This window comes from Gymnodraco acuticeps, unplaced genomic scaffold (genome assembly GCF_902827175.1).
Source record: "Gymnodraco acuticeps unplaced genomic scaffold, fGymAcu1.1, whole genome shotgun sequence".
NCBI lineage: Eukaryota > Metazoa > Chordata > Actinopteri > Perciformes > Bathydraconidae > Gymnodraco > Gymnodraco acuticeps.
The window spans coordinates 270,795-288,573 of NW_022992138.1; the positions used below are offsets into that span (position 1 = coordinate 270,795).

Below are 17,779 nucleotides of genomic sequence, written 5' to 3' on the forward strand. Positions count from 1 at the left end.
GTACGCCCTAAACGATCATAGCTGCGCCTCTCCTGCTCAACCCCGCGTCATTGCTGATGCCTTTCAACAACAACAACAACAACAACAACAACAACAACAACAACAACAACAATGGCGGATCACAGGGTTGCGTTCGTGCTCCAGACGCTACTAACCATAGGCGTGTTCACACCGGAGTACTTTTCCCCGTACTTTTCCACTTTAGTTCCGTTAGTACCTCTTATTTTGCGTTCACACCAAAAAGAATACTTAGTGCCGGGAACTTTTACCCCCATTTTTAGTGCCTGCTAGAGAGGTGGTACTATCCTGGGGAGAAAAAAGTACCAATTTCTATTCGCTGGGCGAATTGCAAACCACGCCCCGTAAAACTCGGAAAAGTTGTGTGAAGCCGCCATTGTATTTGCTGGCATTAGCATTATTAGCATTAGCCCCGCGCACCAACGGAGAGAGAATAACTTATGGCAACACAAAAAAAAACTACAGCTCCTCTAGCACAATCATCAGCAACAAGTGGACATGGAGAACTACATGAACTACATGTTGCTAAATCCACCGCGGAGAATAACCAGAAGGGCAACCATGGCAACCATGCTCGGGGGGGGGGTCTTATTCGCAGCTTTTGGTGTATTTTGTGGCGGAAGTACAGCGCCACTTACAGGCCTGGCATATGTACTACAGCGTCTCCAGCGGGTCGAGCGGTGTCGTGTGGACGGACAGGTTTATTGAGCCGATTCCGTGTGGACTAGGGATGTGCATCTCCATCACTGAGGCCGATGTGATGCGCATCTCGATACGTTGCCACGATACATTAACGATACATTTGAAACACCAGGCGATGCGATACGATTCACCCCTGTTGCAATACAGTTCGATACGATTTGATTCAACATTATGCGATACGATGCGATTCAACACGGTGCAAAAATAATGATACAATTCAATATGGTACGACAGAGGATTTTGTTTTATTCCTTATTGACCAGCATTAACAATGTGCAAAAAACAATTACCATATAGCAATGGCCATACAACTGCCAGACTGATGTACATAACACTCATTCAGTAGGCTAACTCACCAGTGAGCAGAAAGCAGCGGTTTCTTTTATGAACATATAAAGAATACAAATAACCTTTTAAAAAAATAGGTCTTAATAACATTTCAACTATTATTGTCACAGGCTGCTGTAAAAATAAAAACCACTCACTGACATAACACCTCACTGAGCTTAACTAATATGTGTAGCTTGCAGGTTTTTCTTAAGGAATATATGTTGATCAACATGATCAGGATGAAGCAAGCTGCGCTTTGCTGTCACTATGTCACCGGCTGTACTAAACACTCGTTCAGAGGGTACACTTGTTGCAGGGATGGACAGGTAGCTCTTTGCCAATGTTGAGAGCAGTAGAAGATCCACTTGTTTTTTCCACCACTGCAACACATCACTACTCAAACCTAAAGCATCCCTCTCTCTGTACTTTAAGATTTCCTCCTTAGCTCTCTCCTTTGTGGTCTTCTTTACTGGTGATCTTGCAGGGAGGAAATCACAGAACATCTGGTCCAAGGCCGTCTTCTTCATGGGAGGGACATCATCTAGGGCAGGGGTGCCCGAGATTCCCAGTCGATCGCGAGATGTGTCTAAAAATAGAACAACAATATTCTGTTTTATCGTTAATGTCCTATAACATAATTGTCCTGTGCCAGAATAATGCACTTGAACGCATCAAAGCTTTGTGATTGGCCGGCGTGACCCCATGTGTCGGGGCGTGGCTGGTGGGCAGGTCAGTGGGCACTATTTCGCTGACATTGTCCGTGTCAACCATGGTGTCAACACTCAACAACAGGAGCAGTCCGCACACACACAAGACCGCAATTATGGCAGAAGCAAAAAAGCCCAAAATATATAATTTTCACTCCGAGTGGGAGGATGATTATTTTTGTATCTATTCCAATTCAAAGTCCATCTGTCTCATCTGCAATGCGAGCGTGGCTTTATCGAAGAATGGTAATTTAGGAGCGACATTTCAAAACAGTGCACAAACGCTACGAGACGGAATTCCCTCCTAATTCTGCCCTACGCTCCAAAAGGGGAGGGGCCTGAAAGGACAGCTAAATGCACAGCAGTCCATTTTCACCAGGCCCAACAACAAGAGCAAGGCTGCTACCAGAGCATCTTATCGTGTCATGAAGTCTTTCAAAGACGGCAAAGTTGTGAAAGAAGCATCCATGAAGGCTGCCGACGCGCTTTTTGGGGACAGTAAAAATAACAGTAGCATTTCAACAGGTTTTTGATATAATAAAAACTCAAGTTAGATACCGTTATTAATCAGCTGTAAGTTTTAGTTTGTTTGAACTTATTCATTATAATTATTGTACGAAATGGTATAAGAATGCAAACTTAAATTGATTATAGTCTATTATCAATTCAGGTTAAGAAACTAGTGTTGCTGGCATCCTATTTTAAAGGCATTTATTTTTATACTCGACTAAAATGCAACAAAAAAAGGCTTTGATTAATTTTGTCTTTTTTATTGCACTTTGGCAGCAGATTCCTGTGCAGCTTCAGATCTGAGTTGTCTTATTAGTAAGCCTCATTTATACTTTTGTAGCAACACTATTTTTATATAATGGCAAAGAAAGGGTTCAGAGTCTTTTCTTTTTGTCCTGTGTCATATGTGGCAGCACTGTGCAATGCTTCTTGAAAACATTACCCACTGTAGTGACGTGTGAATAAACTCCAACTCTGTATCAATAACACTGTTGTGTAACTTCAGTTAAATACTTGTATGTGTGTAGACTAGAAAGAGGTAAGATAAAGGATCTGCAGTATTTTATGAAGTATTAATCGTACAAAGGTCAGTTTTATACAAGTAGAAGCAGGGACGTGCACAGACATTTGGAGGGGCTATTGCTCTAAACTAGAAAAAGGGCCTCCCCCCCGAAAACGTAAGAACTTTTTTTATAAAAAAGAAAAATGAAAACCAGGGACCTTTTTTGTTTTGCGGTCCATATCTCATTAACATATCGAATGTTACTATTAAAGACAAAATGCGGACAATTCTGTTTTAATGTAGTTTGACCATTGTAACGGCTGTGCCTTAAATAAACTCACTAATTGATTAAACCAGTTCAATACGCATTATTCTTATCATTCTTTATGAGCACATGCCGGTAAGGTATCTAATTACTTATTTATTTAGTATTCCATAACTTAATAACAGAGATGGTCAAACTTAAGTTGAGACATGGCAGAAATCCTACAATGAAGCGGGACAGTGAAGTGTTCTCCCGTATGTGAGAGAGGGCGATCAAGAAAAGAGAGAGAGCGGTGAAGGAGTTTACGGAGCAGATGAAAAGACACAGAAAGACAGAAACACAATAACAAGTATATTTAGGTGTTTTTTTTGTAAATAACCAACGGTGTCAAGAGGAAGTAAAGTCCCCTGGTTTGTCCCCTATACTCTAACTGCCATGAGAAAACTCAAAATCAATAAAAGCATATTTAAAAACGGGGACATTTCCGGGGACAGATTGACCCAAGGATTGGCCACCAAAGCCAGGCAGGCACATGATCACCATAGCCATATGAGGTCGGACTCAGAGGGCTTTCCTTTGCTTTTCAGCTGTCAGATTGTAAACAAAGTCACGTGACTGGGGGCTGATGACAGCGCTGACAAGGTGTGTTTTATCGCAGCGAGACTCTACAATACTAATTGAGGGCTTATCATGTTTATTCGGCCACAACAGAAAGAAAAGACTTTCGCTCTCCAGAGGGGCAGGTCAGCCAAAAAGTTCAAAAGGGCCGTTGCCCGGGCAACATTAGCCCATACCTGTGCACGTCCCTGAGTAGAAGTGTGTATTTACCTGGTAGTAGGCTGTCAGTAACTACGCCTCTCTATTTGGACTGGTAGATCTCGGCAGACTGGCAACTTTAAAAGTAGCTCTCGGTTCAAAAAAGGTTGGGCACCCCTGATCTAGGGAGTGGAAAAGAAGAGAAGAGAGTATTTTTAGATTTAGATTACAAAAATGATGACATACAATACTATATAATGCTATAGTATACACCCATTTCCAAATCAATACACTTTTATAACTTTTGGCACAGTTCCTATCAAAACAAACCTGTCTCTTCTTCCTCTCTGTGGGGGCTCCCGTCACCTTCTGTTTCAGCTGCCTGGTCCTCATTACGTGTATCACCATGCCCTGCCTGACAATAATCAGCACAGATGAGCTATTAGATTTCCTTAAACTAAACAAATAAGCGTCAGTTAAGTAAGCCACAGGTAAATAACAGTGAAAGTGAGACAGACACTAGCTACAATATATTGAGTAGTATATTCTTACCTGTCCATCCATCTTCACCACCTCTGCTGTTATCCTCATGAATATCATGTCCTTAGTTTCATTGTCATCCAGGAAAGACAGGTCTTTGAAGCGGGGATCCAGTGCTGAGGCGTAGTGGAGGAGGTCTTGGAGATATGTGTAGCGACCATCAAAGTCCAGTCTGAATCGCTCCTTCATCTGGGAAATGACCATATGATCGCTCTCATCTGACTGGAACTGCCTCCGCAGTTTGGTCTGGATTGGGGAGATCATTGAGATGGTGGGGTTTTTTTCCTCACTGGGGAGTGTAGTTGCTACTTTCAGGGGGGACATCAATTTGATGACCTCTGGGATTAATGTCATGTCATCCTCTGTCAGGCTGGCCATCGCTTCTCCCCTCCTTATCTTCTTTGACAGCAGGGTGTTCAACACAGCAGGCTGCTGTTCCCAAAAACGCTCCAACATGTCCAGGGAACTGTTCCACCTTGTGGAAACATCATGCACTAGCTTGTGGTGAGGCAGGTAACTGGACCTGCATTTCACGGAGAGCTTAAGATAAGATAAGATAGAGCTTTATTGTCTCCCTTAGGAGGTATCGAGATAATACACATAAAACATTCAGGTCAATCAGTCATAGATACAGAACAGAGATCACATATCACATGGCAAAGAAACAAACAATAAACATACAGGTACAGCACTTTCTCTATTGCACATATCCCTATTGCACATACATAATCAAATATTGCACTTTTCCCTATTGCACCTATGCATAGTGTCCGTCAGATTGCACATATCCCTATTGTGTCCATACCTATTTACACATAATGCACTTCCCCTATTTAACCTTCTCGATTGCACAAACTACACTGTAAACATTGCACCTCCCAACAACTCCTAACAGCATAATCACAATTGTTTCTGACTGTTCAGCAGCTTGATCGACAGCGGAACAAAGGAAAACTTATACCTGTTCAATCTATAGTTTGGTAATCTATACCTTCTGCAGCAACTCAAACTCTCTATACAGGATGTGTTTGGGGTCGCATGTGATTTTACGGCCTTGCTTTCTCACCATCTCCTCAAATATCTCCTGAAGAGAGGATGGTGGAAGCATGCCAATTATTTTTCCAGCTTCAGTTGCTTTTGGGCTTTTGTGGAAATAAGTCACCACCTTCCTCATTTTCACCAGAAGCTCTGACACCCTGTCCACCTTCAGGGCTTTTTGGGAGGCCAGGTTTAGTGTGTGCGCGATGCATCGCACATGTGGCTCCATCTGTGCATCAACTCCAGCCAGTATCATGTTTTTAGCATTATCTGTGACCAACGCTGGATTCTTGTCTTCAATTTTCCACTCGCGGCAAACTTCTTGCAGTAACATTGCTAGATTATTTCCTGTGTGGGCCTCGTTGAACACTCTGGTCTGCAGAACATGGTTTTGCAATACCCACTTGTCATCAATATAGTGTGCTGTGACCGTGACATATTACATTACATTGCATTTAGCTGACGCTTTTATCCAAAGTGACTTACAATAAGTGCGTTCGACCAACAAAATACAACCTTGAAGAAAACAGAATCATATAAGTACATCAGGCTTCATAGAGCAAAAACATTTCAAGTGCTACTCAACTGGCTTTAGATAAGCCAGTCCTTTATTAGTATATAAGTGCTTTGTTAATAGTTCTATCGCTCGAAGTGGAGTCGAAAGAGATGAGTTTTCAGTTTGCACCGGAAGGTGTGTAAGCTATCTGCCGTCCTGATGTCAATGTGGAGCTCATTCCACCATCTTGGAGCCAGGATAGCAAACCCACGTGTTTTTGCTGATGGGAACTTGGGTCCCCTTCGCAGCGAGGGTAGAGCGAGCCGTTTGGTTGATGCAGAGCGGAGTGCACGTGCTGGGGTGTACGGTTTAACCATGTCCTGGATGTAGGAAGGGCCAGATCCATTCGCAGCATGGTAAGCAAGTACCAGTGTCTTGAAGTGGATTCTAGCAGTTACCGGAAGCCAGTGAAGGGAGCGGAGGAGCGGAGTGGTGTGGGAGAATTTAGGAAGGTTGAAGACCAGGCGAGCCGCTGCATTCTGGATGAGCTGCAGAGGTCGGATGGCACATGCAGGTAGACCAGCCAGGAGGGAGTTGCAGTAGTCTAGGCGTGAGATGACGAGAGCCTGGACCAGAACCTGAGTCGCTTTCTGTGTCAGCTGGGGACGTATCTTCCTGATGTTGTAAAGCGTGTATCTGCAGCAGCGGGTTGTAGCAGCGATGTTTGCAGTGAAGGACAGGTTGTTATCTAGGGTCACACCCAGATTCCTTGCAGTCTGAGTCGGGGAAACAACTGAGGTGCCAATGTTGATTGTTAGGTCAAGAGTGGGACAATCTTTTCCCGGAAGGAAGAGCAGCTCAGTCTTGTCAAGGTTGAGCTTGAGGTGATGATCAGACATCCACTGAGAGATGTCAGCTAGACAAGCAGAGATGCGTGCGACGACCTGGGTCTCTGAGCGGGGAAAGGACAGAATTAATTGGGTGTCGTCAGCGTAGCAGTGGTATGAAAAACCATGCGGGCTAATGACTGATCCGAGCGAGTTTGTGTACAAGGAGAAAAGGAGGGGACCAAGAACAGAGCCCTGAGGGACCCTCTCACATATGAGTCAGTGGCGCAAGACGTCCAGCCATCAACTGTAATTGCAACTCTTTGGGCATTGCTCAGCGAGTCAACTAACTCTCTTCTCTGTTACCTCATTCACACCAACGCTGTTTCAGGGCCGGTTCGGAGCTGGAGCTTGAAAAGCACTGGGTTTTCCTGTTCACACCGCAGCGGAGCAGCCTCTTAGCTCCGGAATCCGATTAATTTCGAGCACCAAAAAATTGTCCGGCTAGAGCAAAAGCACCGCATACGTCACGCTTACGTCGAGGCGGGGGCAGGGCCGGGATCAACTCCTGAACAACAACAAATAGCCGGCTTATCCAGTTTGTACACAACGATGGAGAAACTTAACAAGCAGCAGTGGTCCACTGAAGAGACCAGCTACCTGCTGGGAATCTGGTCTTCTGAAGAGGTACAGAGGAAGCTGGAGCACAATCGGCCATTGTTGTTGTTGTCGGTGTCAGCTGTGAGGGGTTTCCGCGAGGTTTGGCTTTATGAAGCAGGCACGTAAACGGTTACGTCATGACGCAAACGATGACGCAATGACGCAGCACCAGTCGGACTCTGGGCAGTGTGAAAAGAGCCGGAGCTAAACCGAAGAACCGGTTCTGAACCTGAAAAGCTCTAGCTCTCAGCTTGAACCGGAGTTGCGTTGGTGTGAATGAGGTAACTTTGTCATAAAGAGCAGGGATTTGTTTCTCTGCAAAAACCTCCTATTTGGTACATGGTACCTGGGCTCCAAAATGTGGAGGAGGTGTTGGAAGCCCTCATTCTCCGTGACACTGTACGGCTGGATATCTTTACAGATAAAGAAGGCGATGGCGTCAGTTATTGCCTTGGAGCGGGTAGAACTGTTAGCCAGCGGAGCATGAAAAAAAGTTGTGATATGCTGCTGCTCACCAGTCTTGCTGCCGCCAGGGATAGCCGGGTTAGCTTCAGCTGAATCCGAGGAGGATAGGGAGACAGCCGCAGACGTAATATTCACCCCATGTCGCCTCTTTAGGTGCGTCGCTAAATTCGTGGTACTGCTCGTGTATTTTATAGCGGCACGGCATTGTTTGCAAATTGCTTGTGATTTATCAAGTTGTCCGTCATTTTTGGAGAATCTGAAGTGTTGCCAAACGTTTGATTTATATTTATTTTTCGGTGCGCTGTGTATTTCTTTCTCCTCGACTTCCATGCTTGTTGATAACTGTGACGCGTGCCCCCGGCTCTCGGGCACAGTAGTGGCGGATCAAAGATCGTCTCTGCAGAGTGCTGACACGAGTGGATGAGTGGATAATATTATATATATGAATGAATCGGTTTTTACCGATGCAAAGAGATGCGACAATCGATGCATCGCGAGTTCAACCCAAACTGTAGCCGATGTGCACTCTTTCAACCGGTGCACTCGCATCTTGAACGTTTATGCCGGTGCACTGATGCGAATCGGTGAATCTTAACATCCCTAGTGTGGACGCCACAACTTTTTTGATATCGACATCGGTTCGTTTTCACCTCCGTGTGGACGGGGCCTGAGTAGCTTTGTAAAGACACTCCTTGGTTGTATTACATAAAACTGCTTTATATGTAAAATACTAGAGGTGTAACGGTTCACAGAAGTCACGGTTCGGTTCGTACCTCGGTTTGGAGGTCACGGTTCGGTACAACAAGAAAAAGCAAAAAAAAGTCCCAAATGCATAATTCCAGGTTTGTTGTTATTTATGTTTGAACAGTAGTGCAAGTTTCAGTTTAAAAATAAGGAACTCTGACATTCTGAATAATTAACTGTATTAAACAGTTAAAAACAAACCATACACAGTACACTCAGGTGGCCATATTATCTATAATGGCTGATGTCAAACAAAAAGGTTTCATCAAGCTGTAAAACTAAAAAGAATTTCTTGAAAATATTACATCATAAATAATAAAAAAGTGTTTTAAGATTACATTGCATTTAGCTGACGCTTTTAAGGGTTTTAAGAGCGCAAAGTCGTTGAAAAACATTATGCCAAAAGCTTCCGTTATTTATTTTGGTCTCACGGCTCTCATGTCTATTGGCTTCTTAAAAACAGCGGGGATCAGCTATGATTTAGCATGTTTGGCGTGTGTTACCATTAGCATACCGCACTGCTATCGAACAACGCCGACACACCGTCCTCGTCCGATCCACCACTCGCACACTTCGTCGTTATTGTAGTCCACAGGGAACCCGAAATGTTCCCACACAGCTGATTTAAAAGAAGCAGGTGGGTTCTAGCTCCTGTGTATTATCTGAAATCGCCAAACTAACTTTTCTTCTTCTTGTATTTTGTTGTTGTGTTTCTTCTTGTTCTTCATTTGTTGTTTAAGGGCGGCTGGCAAACAGCTTTTAGGCGCAATACCGCCCCCTGGATTATATATAGTGTAGTGGATACTGCCCTGAATGACAGACTTTTTTCCCACTCGTAAAAAAAAGGCGTATTCGTCGTGTGACTGCGTGTGCCGAACCGTGACGTCTGAACCGTGACGGTACGGGACGAATACGGATACCGTTACACCCCTATAAAATACAGCTCTCAAAACACTTGATGTAGAACTTCATCTCCCTTTTCCCAACGGTGTGTTCAATCCTTTGCAGCCATGAAGTTTATTCCTTAAAATCCCAAAAGATAACATTACCTCACAGAAAACAAAGAGCTGATAAAGCAGACTCTGCTTACTTGAAGACATGCATGTGACTCGGGTCTTCTGATCAATGCATTTATTTCAGATTATACCTTGTGTAAGGCATGCTGCTGTTATGTGTCCTTTGTTTTTTTCTCCTTCTCCTACAACAGCGCAGCTATTTATGCACCTGTGTGCAGAAACCAGAGCTCCTGCTGGGTTTTAATGTAACTCACTAGGCTCTCTTTACATTAAGATTCATGACTTTACATCCATGTGCATCCTTCATTTATGTGCTGACTACAATTTGGAGCACTATGCTGTTCCTTGATCAAGGGACTTTGTGTAGTCCTATCACTCCACAGAAATAATTGTGTTATCTGTGGCAAAAAACAACAACATTCGATTTCTGTTACACCCATTATAAAAACATCCTGGTATACTTTTTGATTATTCAGATATATAGTTGTGAAGAACATTAAAACAAAGGAAACGGTAAACAAAACAAGATAAGGAAATGGGTGAAAAGACAGAGAGTTGGACGACAGAGAAATCAGAGTAAGAAAAGACAGGTTAGTGGAACAGAAAACATGAACAGATTTGAACAGTTAGAGAAAACCTCCATCACCCTCCATCGTCATTTTAAGACGCAGTTCAACAATCTACACGGAGAAAAACTGACTATTTTTTGTGAAAAGCTGAATATACATTTTCATTAGACATGCAAACAGCTTAGTGTGAATATTGTCTTTTTTAAGAATAAGAGAGAAACTGTAATATTATAGGCATGAAAATATTAGTCTGTGTTATTGTGTTTAGTTGTTTTTCACCACACAAGTTATTTATCTTGGCTTTAAAACTGTATATTGTCTCTTTCTCCCCCAGGAATCGGGGCGAGCGGAGGATGAGTGCGTTCGAGTGCATGCGGCGGGTGTATCGGACGGACGGCCTGCGGGGTTTCTACAGAGGAATGTCGGCTTCCTACGCCGGCATCTCAGAGACTGTGATCCACTTTGTGATCTATGAGAACATCAAGCGGCGCCTCATGGAGGCCAAGGCCACGCAGAACATGGACGAGGAGGAGGAGACGTCCAAAGACGTGTCAGACTTCATCGGGATGATGCTCGCTGCCGCCACCTCCAAAGCCTGCGCCACAACTTTAGCTTATCCTCATGGTGAGAGTTTTATAAAAGACATCAGGGAGTTAGCTCAACGTATGAATATGTGTCCCGATTTAAAGAACACAGAAACAGGCTTCTCCAGGTGTGGTGATTTATTTTAGCTGTGGACTGTAACGACAATACAGTATAATTATATGGCCAGGTAGCATGGTTACAGTGTGCTGCTATTATCGCCAAATAACAAACATTTATAATTATATTAGTATAGCAAACAATTACAAAGCAATTAACTCTACAGAATTTCTGCTGCGTTCACACCGGACGCGATGCGATGTTTGGGGGCGGCGCGATTACATGTAAAGTCACTGCAGAGACGCGGACAGACGCGAATTCGCTCCGACGGCGAGCTTGAAGCGGTGGACGTGAATTCCGCGGCGCGATTGAAGGGGGCCGCGACAAACGCTCGAGTTCAATTTTTTCAACTCAAGCGTCATACTCACGTGACGCGATCTCGCGGTAGCCAATCAGTGGTGAGAATCTCAGCCTGCCGTCACTGACGTTCAACCAGCCGTTAGCTGTTAGCAGTTGTCTGCAGACTTGTCAAAGCATTAATTCATGGTTTTTACTATCAGTATGTTGTTACTTCGGCATCATTTAGAAACGTGTATTACAATTAAATCACGGTAAAATATGTTAATTTTGTTGTAGGTGTAGCCCCCTAGCCAGCGCGTCTTGTTTGAATGATGCGAGTAAACACAGCTGACAGCCGCGGTGAAACTCGAGCGTTTAGAGCGATGCGATTTAGAATGAAGCGAATATTCGCATCATGTCCAGTGTGAACGCAGCATAAGGAGTCGTGATCATAGACATATAAGAACTATAATTACTAGGGATACTCCGATCGGCAATTTTGGGGCCGATCGCCGGAATCAGTATCGGCCGATACCAATCACTGATCCGATCGAGTGGGCGGGGCCTAAATGGAAGATTTAAACCTCACTTTACATCTTCCATTTAAAGTGATGTTTAAAACTCAGTTAATGGGGCTCATTCACTGGAGCTTCCACAAACAACAATCAACTTAATTATTACATTCAAATGAAATACATTATTCAAGTTTACATTCACTTTGGATAATAACACGGGAGAAATGAGCGGAAGCCTCTCTCCCCCTCTCTCCTTCTCCTGACAGCCTGTCAGTATCTCATGCAGCTCACTGATCCAGTAATGAGTGACCCGACAGTGAAGAATAAATATATGTATAACTAGTGTAGCTTGTTCCAGAGGTAGATAAAATAGCTAAGTGGGTTAGGTCTAACTCTTGTGTGTTTCGCTCCGCTCACCGGTCCGTCACAGCGGGCGGAGCTGCAGGATTTCTGCTTCACACTCGTTGCATACCGCTATTTTACAGTCTTTTTCGGACACCTTAAAATAATGCCAGACTGGTGAAGCCATTTTGGCGAGCTTGGTTTGCTGAGAAAAGTGTCATGTATTTTACGTCCTATAGATAGATTCAACTTATTGTCATTACACAGTACAGGTACTATGTAACGAAACGGTTTCTCTGCATTTGACCCATCCTAGTGTTAGGAGCAGTGGGCTGCCATTATGTACGGCGCCCGGGGAGCAGTGTGGGGAACGGTGCCTTGCTCAGGGACACCTCGGTAGCACTAGGTCTTTCCGGGACTTGAACTGGTGACCTTCCAGTTGCCAAGCCAAGTCCCTATGGACTTCGCCACCACCGCCCATGCGATCGGCTCTCGCGATCGGCATGTTTAGAGAGCACCGATCGATCGGTAGAGAGTGAGTATCGGCCGATCTCTATCGGTGACCAATCGATCGGAGCATCCCTAGTAATTACATGTCAAACATACCCGCATTCTCCATTGAGGCTAAAAGCTATTTTCACACAGCCATAAATGGAGATTTTGCAATGCATATTTATTGTATTTGTAAACCTACTTCGCAATAAACTTAATTCTGGCTCAAAACGTATAACTCCAAACGTACATCTTCTAGGAAAAGAATAAGAAATATATTTGCAAAAAGCAAACCCTTGTCTCATACCCTATCTATGGTAAGGCCCAGGTGGCCCAACAAATAACCTTACAATAAAAGTTAGTATGAGCTAGATTTAGTAGTTCCTCTCCTTTAACCGCTCCCTTTCTTCTTCTTGCAGAAGTGATCCGCACCCGGCTACGGGAGGAGGGCACCAAGTATAACTCCTTCTTCCAGACTTTAAGAACAGTGCCCAGAGAGGAGGGGTACCGCGCGCTGTACCGCGGCCTCACCACCCACCTGGTGCGACAGATCCCCAACACGGCCATCGTCATCTCCACCTACGAGCTGGTGGTCTACCTCCTGAACGGTTAAAGCCTCTCCCCCTCCCATACCTAGTACTCATAACCCTGCCCCTGATCGGAGACGAAAGCTGACTGCACCCCCGCCTGAAGAGGACAGAGACGGTGATCTTTACCACTGACACAGGGCGGGGGGTCAAAATACGTTTTATAACCAAAGGGTCGAGGAGGAGGATCCAGACGGTGGTCATTGGTTCGGGGGTTTATCTAAAGAAATGGTTGTCCAATTGTTTTATTTTGATTCCATTCTGTTCTCCCTTCAGTCGTGCTTCTGGAAGACAGCTTGTTCTGCTTCTAACAATACTAATAATATAAAAAGAAGTAATTCCAATCCTTACTACCTAGCGGATTTAACACCACCCCTTCTAGCAGCAATTCAGTTCTTTTAAACATTAGTATTGTGCAGTGTTCCCCTGCGATCATCAGAGAGTAGAAGACTGGAGACTGAGTTAAAGTACCTGACAGGTGGCTCTCAAGTTAGCGAAGGAGAAACCTGTGCCTAAGGCTTGTTGAGGGCAGACAAAGAGCGGGAGACGTGCCTTGTGTGAAGATTTGGTAGAGTCGTACACTGGTTCTTTGATTACAGGTCGTCAGCATCTGAAATAATCTCATACTCCCGCCACATAACGCAGGAGTCGACGTGCATTTACAGCTCTACACGAAATAGCTTCATCTTGATTATTTATGGAAATGAAAGTCCAAAAATTACGTCTCTAATTCAGCATGTTTGTGTTATCCCGGTGTAGAAGAAGAGTAACGTCTAATGTTAAATGGAGGGTCAAAAGTCCCCAAATTCAACTACTGAAATCAGAGGCATGAGGATGAGCTTCATTAAAGCCAAGGAAGTAAAACACTGACCCATGTTGTGGTGAAAAATAAGTTCTAACAAAATGTAATGTTGATATAAAAAGTGATCGTGTTGCATTTGGCTCCCCAGAAGTGGCACAATGCAAAATGAGGAGAGCTGTTCTGTTGGTTGTTTCCTTCCCTCAAACAACGAGGTGTTGTTCTTACAGCACTGTCAACGTCTTGCTCTACAATCCTCATCTCATATTCCCTCATGTAGTTTTACAGGCGAGGGACAATCCTCTTCAGTTTACTCTGGAAACTTGTTGTGCTTGTGAGTGGAGGAAGTGGCCAGGAAAACGCTTCATGAGCGCACACTAATTTACCGCAGACCAGTGTATACAAAAAGAAAGAAGAAGAGTTACTGTTTGTTCATTTCCCCCCTTATTCCATTGTTGTTTAAGAAACACGTGAACTGCATTACTACCAATTTTAAAACGTCAGTGTTGTGTACTTTGTCATGACATGGAAAGATACTTGCTTTCTTGTTTTTTATTTTTAACAGTATTCTGCTGTCCCAACATCTATCCTAGTCAGCATATACGTAACCTTTCCTAAGTGATCACATGACACGAGAAGCTAGCCTGCATTTCCAGCACAGCAGCATGGCTTAGCACACATGCTAACCCTTCAACAGCTGCAGTGCACGATCCAAACACTTCCTGCTTAATATGTCAGTCACAGTGCGGTGAAATATGCAGATAATTTTGTCGCGAGGCCGCCATTGTGCTTCAGATTACATAGAACTGCACCCGATGCTTCTCCACTGGAAATATAGATCTTTCATTTGAAGACTTTTCAGTTTTACGACACGCGTTAGATTAGCCTCATTGTGCAAATCTTATCAGAGGTGTTTGACACTGTGCCACGAACACACACTGAAATATAAACAGGACGCATATTTGATTTCACTCATCAGGTTAAATGGTCAATTGGCTCTCATTCACAAAAATATTGAGTGCCTGTTTGGCTAAATCTCTTTCACTTGTGTGTTTCTGATGCATCGTTACCTGCGTCATGATTTATTTTGCACCTGTTTGCATTGTGTGCCAGTAAGTGTGTGTGTGTTCCATGTGTGTTTGCTCAAATGACAATCGTATGTCATTCTGTCGTGTCTTGTCGTGTAAATGAGACAATGGGAGTATGTATGCGTTCAGAAGAATAGCAGCAAACAGTGTTGTTTTTATCTTTTTAAAAGAAATCGTTGCCTTTTCCTGACGCCCTTCTTTCTCTCCGTGTTGTCTTCGATGAGCCGTCTGTGCGTGTGGCTCGGCCTATGCATTCTGTCGTACCTGTTTTTGTAAAACAAAAAGCCAATAAAAAGGAAAAAGTGCAAATATAAGAAAATGTGTGTAATTTCATTGTAATTTAGTGCTTCATATCAGTTTCACAGTCTGCTTAATCCTCAAATTAAACTTCTCAAATCAGTGAAATGTCTAACTCATTTTCTCACATTTAAGGCATGTGTGTTGCTCTTGCACTACAACTAAATGTCGTTAATAATCTTGTATATGATCCGCATTTAAGGGAATTCATTAGTTTATAGGTTGCTCAATGTGCAGTATTGCTGTTAAGATTCAGACAATATTATATAATATATTTATTGTGAGGAGTAGTTTATGTTTTTGCTGCTTATTTTTAAAACACTGTTTGAATTAGAACCTTTTTTTGTAACTTTATTTTTAATTTTCCGGTTTTTTGAAGAAGAAAAAAACACAGACAGTATTGCAGATAAAAGTATACTTCAGGACAATGGTGGATTTTGCATACAATACATCAAAGTAACATACATACAGTGGCGGCGGGTCATTAGGGGCAGGTGGGGCACAGCCCCACCTAGTGTCAGAAGAAAGTATTACAAATAATGATTACAAAAAAATACAAAAAAATAAATAAAAAAACATATAAAATATATTTTAAGGTCATGTTTAATAATCTGATTCGTCTGTACATTTCTGTTTTAGTCTGTTCTTCTAATTAGTGTCTAGAGTGCCGTTTTGAGCTGTTTAGAGCCATGTGGGACAAAACCCGATCCTGCCCCTCCCTCTCACAGTCTAAGTCAGGCATCCTCAAACTACGGACTCCGGTCCGGATCCGGACCGAACCACCACTGTCTCCGGACTCTGAGCAAATTATACTTTTCATATGTATGATCTCTCTGTATTATATGTGAGACATCGCCACAACGCATTCGCAACGAGTCAAAATTATCCGCTATGTCCACTGCAAACAGCGCTCTGCATGTCTGACTGTTCCACTGTGTTCCACCTGTGTGTGTCAACGCTTTGGTCCAATCACATTCAGCATCCAGTCAGCGTTTTTTTCCCCCCAAACAATCTGCGAATCAGAGGCACAGTAGGGCGGGTCTTCGCGGAATGCGGGTGGGAAAAATGTGTGTGTCTCTTTCAACCTGTCTAAGTCAGAGCGAGAATTTAAAATAAATAAATTCAGAGCGAGAGTTAACAGCTCATCTAGTTCCATCTGTACTGTAGCTAGTAGCCTAGTTTCACCTACCGGGGTGGCAACTGACACCCTAAAAATAGGCCTTGCCACCCCAGTTGGCAGCTTTGTTTTGAAAGAAAAGTTGTGGCTCATCGGACATTTATGAGAGAAAGTCTCTAATGTCCGAGTGCAAGTGAATGCAGCACAAGATGCACATCATGTAACCCCTCCCCCGGTCCTGGCGCGAGCGTGGACATACGATTGGCGGCGATTTCATTTTGAACTGGACGGCGCAAAACGAGAAGCATTCGGACCCAAGCACTGAAGGAATGAGGTATTTGAGGTCTACACTGACAGAGAAGAGACTGTCAGTGTGGCTGTACTCAGCATTGAATCAAAACGCACTAAAGCTGTTGATCTTAATACGTTTGTGAGGCGTTTTGCTGAACAAAATGGTAATCGCCGCATTCAGCTGTAATAGACATGCCAACTTGATGCTCTGCTCACGGATGAGCATACACAACTATTAAGATGATGACCTTACGTGTGTAAATATATTTTTTTCTTTGAGGGGGTCTGCCCCCAAAAAACTGTTTTAAGTCCTGAGAAAGTCAAATAAGACGTTGTGTAAAACTACACTGCCCAGCCAACAGAAAGTAACCACTTTGATTTAACTAAGCCAGTAGGTAAGGACTTTCCACTGGATAATAACTGAGTATAAAAGAATGCATGACTGAAGTGATGGAGACCATGTTGAAGGCAAACAAAAAGAGGAAATAACAGGTCAAATCAAGCAAATCCCCCTCTCAGATTCCACAGCAACCAGAAGAACATAAATACTGGCTGGTGATTTGATTCATCAGCTTTGTGATGGAATAAAAAATGCACAGTGCATTTCCTTAGCTGTGGGTGGGTCCACTGACACCACTGACAATGCTCAGTTGCTGGTGTTTTTGAGTTTTTATGATGAGGCAAAGGGGGAGTTTGTTGAAGATGTGTTGGGCCTGACGAACCTCAGTGGACACACAAGGGGGAATACATTTATAAAGCAATAATGGGAATGCTGAATGAAAGAGGGTGCAGCTGCCTTTATTCATAACTGTGCAGCTCTTACACTGCGACTCTGAGGGGTCAAGCACAGACACAATAACAATGAAAACTGCTGCATACAGATTTTTTTTGTTTTTGCAACCTCGTGTTAAGAATCTTGTTGTAATTGTTTAAAAGTTTGAATGACCGTGATAAACGGACCTTTGTCTTATTGAAACATTTATTTTGGACCTTTAAGATTTGTATTTGAGTACCCCTGGTCTAAGTGAACGGTGATTGTAAAAACTACACTGCGCATGCTCAGAGTATTTTTCTATTTAATGTGTGTGGCAAAAAAATAATGACCGTAGGGGCATAGTGCTGCCA

The 17,779-nt window shown here is 43.4% G+C and overlaps 3 protein-coding genes across 4 annotated transcripts in view; 2 read left to right on the plus strand and 1 right to left on the minus strand.

Annotated features, from left to right (window-relative positions):
- Positions 1–15,263, plus strand: part of LOC117538271 (solute carrier family 25 member 36-A-like) — a gene marked incomplete at its 5' end in the record, with an annotated part of 33,640 nt that extends 18,377 nt beyond the window's left edge. Inside the window, 2 exon segments of the mRNA XM_034203870.1 lie at positions 10,480–10,769; positions 12,895–15,263. Coding sequence (XP_034059761.1) covers positions 10,480–10,769; positions 12,895–13,088 — 484 coding nt within the window.
- The window catches only part of LOC117538267 (oocyte zinc finger protein XlCOF6-like), a 115,981-nt gene that overhangs the window by 77,065 nt on the left and 21,137 nt on the right, over positions 1–17,779 (plus strand).
- Positions 949–9,121, minus strand: LOC117538272 (zinc finger BED domain-containing protein 4-like). Of its 2 annotated transcripts, none has more exons than XM_034203871.1 (5): positions 9,064–9,121; positions 4,343–4,870; positions 4,121–4,205; positions 3,863–3,972; positions 949–1,636 (listed from the first exon to the last, which is right to left on the minus strand). In XM_034203871.1, the coding sequence occupies exons 1-4, from the start codon at positions 9,070–9,072 to the stop codon at positions 3,884–3,886; spliced, it is 711 nt and encodes a 236-aa protein (XP_034059762.1). In that variant the 5' UTR covers positions 9,073–9,121; the 3' UTR covers positions 949–1,636; positions 3,863–3,883. The 2 variants fall into 2 exon arrangements, with proteins under 2 accessions (XP_034059762.1, XP_034059764.1); XM_034203873.1 differs by having other exon boundaries at positions 4,343–4,853; positions 9,064–9,115.

Coding starts and splice junctions, on each gene's coding strand:
- LOC117538272 (XM_034203871.1), bottom strand. Junction 4,206..4,342: donor TGGTGAAGATGGATGGACAG/GTAAGAATATAC, acceptor GATTATTGTCAG/GCAGGGCATGGTGATACACG. Junction 3,973..4,120: donor CAGAGAGGAAGAAGAGACAG/GTTTGTTTTGAT, acceptor TCCACTCCCTAG/ATCAGGGGTGCCCAACCTTT.